The sequence below is a fragment of the Tenrec ecaudatus genome, chromosome 1 (genome assembly GCF_050624435.1).
Source record: "Tenrec ecaudatus isolate mTenEca1 chromosome 1, mTenEca1.hap1, whole genome shotgun sequence".
Taxonomy (NCBI): Eukaryota; Metazoa; Chordata; class Mammalia; order Afrosoricida; family Tenrecidae; genus Tenrec; species Tenrec ecaudatus.
This window is the reverse complement of record NC_134530.1, coordinates 15,431,099-15,438,528: the sequence shown is the minus strand read 5'-3', so window position 1 is coordinate 15,438,528 and position 7,430 is coordinate 15,431,099. Positions and strand designations below refer to the sequence as shown.

The 7,430-nt window shown below is 54.4% G+C and overlaps 1 protein-coding gene across 1 annotated transcript; it reads right to left on the bottom strand.

Annotated features, from left to right (window-relative positions):
- Positions 1–856: 856 nt before the first annotated feature.
- On the bottom strand, positions 857–7,172 carry LOC142445060 (calcium-independent mitochondrial carrier protein SCaMC-3L-like). The gene is made up of 7 exons (XM_075546600.1): positions 7,059–7,172; positions 5,603–5,758; positions 5,139–5,291; positions 4,869–4,973; positions 2,488–2,655; positions 2,243–2,390; positions 857–1,029 (listed from the first exon to the last, which is right to left on the bottom strand). The coding sequence occupies exons 1-7, from the start codon at positions 7,170–7,172 to the stop codon at positions 857–859; spliced, it is 1,017 nt and encodes a 338-aa protein (XP_075402715.1).
- Between the last annotated feature and the right edge of the window lie 258 nt (positions 7,173–7,430).

Sequence of the window (7,430 nt, the reverse complement as noted above, 5' to 3'; positions counted from 1 at the left end):
AACCTAAGATGCTGCTTGCTAACACATGGTCAATGGCTAGTCACTTGGAGGTGAACTGCTTCAAGGTTTCCTGCCTGAGGGCTATGGCCATCTAGAGCATTCAGACTATATAGTCTGTCCCACCTGAGATGTGGCCCACTCCCTGATCAGTGGGACAGTGGATTGTTCCCCTGAAGGACAGCCCCAAAGCCAGGTGAAGCCAACTCCAGGAGGTACAAGATTTGGCTGCCTTCTGGTCCTTAGAGGCCGCCAATCTTGTCACATGGATACTCTTAGTACCTGCTCTTACTGTGGCGTGTACACCCCTTGCCTGTCCCTTCCTATTGCAAGTATGCCGAAGGTACAACCCCTCCCATTTACAATGGAACCAGGGGGGCTTGCATGTCCCCAAAGTGTATATAAGCCCTGACCTGAAATATATCCCCCCTCCCTGCACGGATCTGACAGCTGAGATCCTGGACGTCTGAGAGGTGAGCAATTGAATGCCTCATTTTGTCTGATATCTCTTTCAATTGACCTAATTACACAACCGCCACTTGGCACCCTTTCAACCAAAGTTCATATACTCCTGGGGAGATGGCAGTTCTCTCCAAAGCCCCTCACCTGCATGAAGTGGTTGGGTTGGTTCCTGGGCCCCTGCCAGTGCATGTCAGAGAACTGTCCACCAGTCTGCCAACAGCGGTTTCCACCACATGCTGGCCTTCTACTCCTGCTCCTGGAGTTTTCAGGCACCTCCATGGACACAATCATGTCCTCCCCATGAGAGCCTGTCAGGAGGAGCGGGTGTCACATCATGTACTGTTGAAGGGACTGTCCCCACCTAATCACCCCTATCTACCTGTGGTCTGGCTCTCACCTAAACTCCCAGGGTGCTTTTCATTGTTGTATAGACCGTGCAGCTGATGCCCACAGCCGGGATAACTTTTAATAGAGTGGGTGTTAGGCCTCGGAAGAGCCCCGGCCAGCCCTGCTCAGCCACGATGTCTCTGAAAATGGCCCACATGCTGGGCTTTGAGCCCTCCACAGTATCTATGAGGAATGAGGCCAAGTTATTACACATAGAATAAAGGAAGTGGGGGTGTTGGGGTACTGATAGGAAAATCCTGGAGTCTGGAATGTTAAAGAGGAAAGGAGCTAGTGTGGAGGCGGCAACAAAAGACTTCATTCAGGGTGTTTTCAGGCGCTCGTGTAGGGAAAGGGTTTCTGGACAATTCCCCTGAAAGAGGTGACTGTGGTGAGGATGCCTATGTTTGGCTAGGGCCTTGGGCATGTGTTCAGGGGGCTTGTGGAGAGAGGCTTTGTCAAGGTCAGGGAGTGAGCTCTGGTCTGTTTTGAGAGTTTCAGATGGGTTGGGGTGTGGTGATTAAGGTAGTTGGGGAATTAGATCTGAGGAGTTGTTTTGGGGACCCTGGTGAGGAGGAGCTGCTAAAGGTGAAGTGAGCCCAGGTGGCCCAGTGCGTTGAGTCTAGTCTACTCACCTCAAAGTCAGCAGTGTGTACCCACCAGTGCCTCTCTGGGAAAAAGACAAGGCTGTCTACTCCCATACTGGTTGAGGTACAGTCCCAGACACCCACAATGGCATTCCACCCCATCTTCTAGGGTTCCCGAGTCAGTGTCAAGTGATGAATGCTGAAGCTCTCTGCTCCCGTGAGGATGGACAACTTCAGAGACCTTAAGGAGTCATTCTGCTCTGTCCATTTGGGTCAATGTGAATCTCCGGATAGAATGTATGGTGCAGGTGTGTCATGAGTCTATTTGAGCAAGCTGGCCTCTTTGGGGGTGTGAGTCCTGTGTCCTGGGGTCCCTGCGTGGTCTATCCTTGGGACATTGGCTCAGCTTCTAATTGGAAGTTTGAAGTCCACCGATATATGCTAGGGAAGGAAGGCCTAGAGATGCCCTTCCGCAAACGGGGCCCTTGAAACACCCCCGGGTTTCCCAACTTCCCTCCGACACGGGAATGTGTAAGTTGGCCACCATCTCCTCAGCAAGTGTTGTGTCACAAGGTCAGGAGGAAAACATGCACGGGGTGGGGGCGGGGTCAAGGTGTGTGTCACCCAGGACTAGATCACCTTTGGGACTGAGGGAAAATGGCACAGGATGTTAAGATTTTTGGGGAAGTATGAGTTCTAGGCATTTTGATGGCAGCCTAAGAGTCAGGGCCAAGTAAGGAGAATGGGGGTGTGGGATGTGCTGAGGGCATTTGGTGGGGCCACAAAGTGGGTCTCATCAGGGGCAGGCAGACCTTTTGCTTGGAGCTTGGTCCTTAATAGCGCCAGGGGATAGCTAGCCATCTGGCCACACACTGTGGACACCGTTTGCATGTAGATATTGTAAGCCTGGCTTTGCTCTTCGTTATCCCCTCTGCTCTTTACCCGTATGTTGTTCATCATCTGCAAGGGGTAGGGGGCCAGAGAAGGCTCAGAATTGGCCCTATTCCTGGGCCACGTCAATGCCGCCTACAGCAACCTCACCCCCACCTCTGCCAACCTTATTGACAGCCAGGTCAGTGCAGGCATACGGGATGATGCCAAGCATGTTGGGCGCATAACCCCTATAGAACGCGGCCGGGCCTTCGCGGCGAAGAATCTGGCCGACGCAGTCACCTAGGCCATCGTACTGGCCTGTGCGTCCCAGCGTGAGGCGGGTCTTCAGCACCTGTGGAGGCAGGGAGGCCAGGGAGCTCCTGTCAGTAGTCTCATGGGGGACTCATGCCCTGTCCCTGTGCAAGGAGCCCTGTTGGCACAGCTCAACAACGGGGTGGGCCTCCAGGCCCTCAGAGGTCGGTAAGACTGTCCACGGTCGTTAAGTGGACACTGGTGAGGAGGGTCCTCAGAACCCCTATGGGCATCCCTGTTCTGGGGCCCGGAGAAGTGCAGTGAGTGGGACATATGGGGCTAAGTGCCCTGGAGCCAGCCCTGCCTCAAATCAAACACCCGCCCCAGGGAAACAGACACTCACTCTCCAGGTTTGTTAACCTCATCTGTCAGGTGCAATCCCCCAGGGTTTTATACACGAGTGTGGCAAGTAGATGGCCAGCCCTTGCTTCCTGGTTTATCCGGTACAAGAGTTGTGCCCAATTTTACTTTGTTTTCTACCCCCTTTCAGAACAAAATCATGACCCGCTGGCAATGCAACACTTTACTACTAAAGCCAATGTTACCACATAATGTGTAGGGATCTGTTTCTGCAGCCTCACTGGGTCTTCTCAGCACGCCTCCCTCCGTGCTCCCTACAGGCTCAAGCCCACCCACTCTGGGAAGCTTTGGTCTAGAAGCTCTGCTGAAACCATTCCCTTCCCGTGCCAGCCTTCCTGACTGAAGGGTGGTAACTGGGCCTCAGGTGTACTGTCTGGGATTGTATCCCCAGCCATATCTGGTCTCGTCAACTACACGCTGGACACCAGAAACACAAAACAATTGATGTTCACGCTCCCTGAACCACACCAGCTGTGTCCCCACATTCATATGAACACATGAGCAGAGGCAGGAAGACCGCAGGGTTTCAAACCAGGGAAGTTGTGCTTCAACATCGGATCCCCTCCTTGTCTTCAGGATTCCATCCTGTGTACAGACAGTGATCCCAGATGCTGGGCGATGCCAACAAGTACGTGGAATCAGGAGCCGAGCAAGGCCATTGAGCAGCCTGCCGGGTGCCAAGGACACAGCCTTGCTGGCTGGGAGGAAAGTTGACTGGAAGTACTTACCGATGAAGATCAAAGACTACAGCCGTCAGGATGGATGGCACCCCAACACAGAGGAAACCAACGACCTCAGAACTGGACCAAGAAACAACAGAGTGACGCAAAGAGCAAAGAGCAAAGCAGTCAAGGGTTTCCGTCTGCCTCAGATCTGCCACTAGCTCCCACTGGAGCCGCAATCAGGCACTCAAGGGACAGGCTGCCTTGGGCACTTGTGCAACACCCCTCTTGACAAGTGTCCAAGAGCCACAATGCCACAGGCAGGACTCAGCTGCAAGCCATGGTGACGTCATATGCACGTAACAGTTGGGCAATCAGTCTATGCCTAAGAAGGACGGTATTGGAAAGAACAGTATCTGGACGATGGGATCCCCGAAGGAGGAGCCCGGCTTAGGGCAATGCCAGCAGAGGCTTCTGAGATGTGAGGACAGCAAGACTTTGGCTGAGTGACCAGGAGACCCAGTGGTGATAAAAAAAGATGTCCTGGTTGCGAAAGGAGGAGGTCAGTAAAACACAAGGGCCAGCTTCCCAGAGATGGATTAACAGTATCCCCAAAGGGCACTGAGTGTCTCTGTCTGAGCAGTGTTCCCTGCTGTCATGCGAGTGCTTCCTGTGAGGTGCTGGGGACTCGGTTCTGACTCACAGGGACTCAGTGGAGCAGCAGGAACCAACCCAATCGTACATCATCTTAACTGTGCTTCTGATGTTTCTGCCGGGCTTGCAGCCACTGTATCCACCCATCTCCTTGTGGGTCCTGCTCACTGGACAGGAACATGGCCAAAGTCTGGGAGCCAAAGTCTCGCCATCCTTGCCTCTCAGAGCATTCTGGCAGATCTGGGAGTTCATTTGACATTCCGGGGACCCGACCACATCCCTCACCAGCACCATCGTTCAAGGGCATCGATGCTTCTTCAGTCTTTCTCAGTCAATGTCCAGCTGTCACGTGCATAGGAGGTGCCCAAGAATGCCATGGCCAGGTTACCTAGCATCACAGCCAATCTGACAGTAACCACCAACCAAATGGAGCCGGCAGATCATGTGGCGGGTCCTGGTGAGGGTCGAACACGGTGCTTTGTGCAGGATGCCTGGGGCACACGAGTCATTGCGCAGTAGGTAGGGGCTGCAGTCGCTTCATTGTGCGAGGCCGTCCACTGAGCAGGCTCTCACTTACCTCCAAGGGGTTGATGAGCGTCTGGGAAATGGCCACCGCCAGAGACCCCGCCAAGACATCCTCCTGGAAGATGGGGTTTGAGGACTCCCCAAAGTGAGCTTTACACTGCGGGCCCGAGCGAGGAGAGAGGAAGGTGAGCACAGCTCCGGGGCCTTCCAGCCTCAAGCCCACCTTGGAGAGGGCCTGAGGACTCGGACAGGAGACAGAGGGCTGGGAAGGCGGGCTCGGGTGATCCGGAGGGCGGGGCTGTAGACACCTATCACTTCCTACCTCTTCGAAGATGAGAAACTTGATCCCATACTCAGGGGCGATCTTGAGCACGTTTATACCATTGCCGCGCCACAGCGAGCGGAAGCCTCCCTCCTGGATCAGGCTCCGTAACCCCCCCAGCAGGTTCATAATGTGTTTTTTGGAAGAGTAAACCTGAGGGTGGAAAAGACCTGACCCTTGGACAAACCCCTCCCCGATGCCCTCTCCATTCTCAACCCAGCCCCACCTGCAGCTCCCAGCTCCTCGGATCTGGGTGCAACCAGCGCCATTGAAAAAATCAGGCTCCCCCCGTCACTCCAAGCTTCCCCCTCACCTCTGGGCTCCATTGCTCGCCATTGTCCCCATTCACCAAAACCACAATCTCCTTCCTGTATCCCCAACAATACCCAAGAGCCCCACCGTGAAACCGGGAAAGCCCAGTCCACTAATCCCCATTGGCTGCAGTGGAGGCCCCACGCCCACACCTGCATGTGCACTCGGGTCCGGTCCAGAGGGGCGGTGCTGGTGCGGGACACGGTTCCCGCGACGGCTCCAGAGAGCAGAATCTTCCACCAGGCCCCCTCCTTGTCCATCCTTGCGTCCCCCATGGGGACCATCAGGACTTCTCCAGTATCCAAAAGCTGTGGGCCAGATAGAGATCCCCACCCAATGTCATGGGCTCTCCTCTCCTTGCCCAGGTCGGAAGCTCATGCCAATCCATTCTGCTTGGTTCGGGACACTGGGCTCGCCTAGAGGGGCTTAGGAATTGAGGTATTCTACCCAAGAGATACTCGTGGCAACTCTTCACCAGCGTCTTAATTGCGGTAGGTAAGCAACCCACAGCTCACCCAATGGTCAGCAGTCCACATTAACCAGCAAGAGAAGACAGATGTGACAGACGCATTCTCCTGCGTGGAGTCTTTCAGGGCTGAGCAGACTGGAAGCCTACAGAGGACCAGGCCAAACCCAGCCAAACCCACTGTCATCGGGCCAACTCCGACCAACAGTCGCCCTACCCGCAGAGTAGAACTGCCCCGGCAAGTTCCCGAGAGGGTCGATCTTTTTTGAATGATAATTTAAAATTTTCTTGATTTGGGAGTTTTTTGAGATGGCCCACCTTTGTGTGATAGTCGGCCTTTTCTGTCTTGCCTCACATTCTCAACATGCTGTCAACCACCACACTTGTGAGAGGGGCCCTGATGGCCTCCCGGGGGTCATGCATTGGGTCTGCTAAGCAGGAAGTCAGCAGTGAGTAATCCCAGCCCTCCACACGCTCCACAGAAAGATGAGGCTTTCTACTCCCTTAAAGCGCTCCAGTCTCCGGACACCAAGGGGCACTTCTACCAAGTCCTGTGGGGTCACTGTGAGTCAGCAGGGATTTATGGCAGTGAGTTTCCGACATGAGTGCAGAGAGGTTTCTGAGCCCATCTCTTTTGAGCTCTAAGAGACCACATGAAGCATAAATGGATGAAAAAGGAGACAGGGAAAGAGAGAGAGAGAGAGAGAGAGAGAGAGAGACAGAGACAGAGAGAGAGAGAGAGAGAGAGAGAGAGAGAGAGAGAGAGAGAGAGAGAGAGAGAGAGAGACAGAGAGAGACAGAGAGAGAACTCTGAATTTGAACTCCTAACTGGGTTCCTTGGTGGTGTCACAGGTTATGTGTTGAACTGTTAACTGTAAGGTCAGTTGTTCCTCCTCACCAGCCCTTTTTTAAAGAGAAAGTTGAGGCTGCCTACTCTCTGAAAGCCCGCTAGCCTCAGAAACTCCCTCTGCCCCATAGGCTCATTCTGTGTTGGAGGAATGCCCTCGGCCTCCTAACTGTGAGAGAATAGGTCGGTGCCTGACTGGCAAAGCCCCCCTTTTGACACGGACCTAGGGAGCTAAAGGCAGGGCACAGGCTGCTTTCGCCCTCCCCCACAATGTGTGCTGAGTCCCCAGTCTTACCTGCTGGTAGGTGGCAGGCTTTTGCTTGTGGTCAGCCACCTGGCTGAACACAGGCCCGGGAAGGAGAGTTCTCCGGGGATTCCAGTCCTGCGAGGGTGATGGGGACAGGGGCATGATGCGAGGCGGTGGGGACGGACGCGGGGCTGGATGTTCGGGGAATAAAAATGTCGTGAATCTTTGCAATTGGGTGTTTGCCCAAGAGCAACGCTGTTGCTTCTTGTCAGGTAGAGTCGCCATTGTCGTCTCAAAGTAAGAGCCGTCTGCAGGGCCTTAAGTCCTCCCACAGCCAGTGAGGTCACAGAGGTCCTTGTGAGCCCCTGGTGTGTGGCAGGAAAGCCCACAGCCCCAGCTGAGAGCCACCCCACGGTGGCA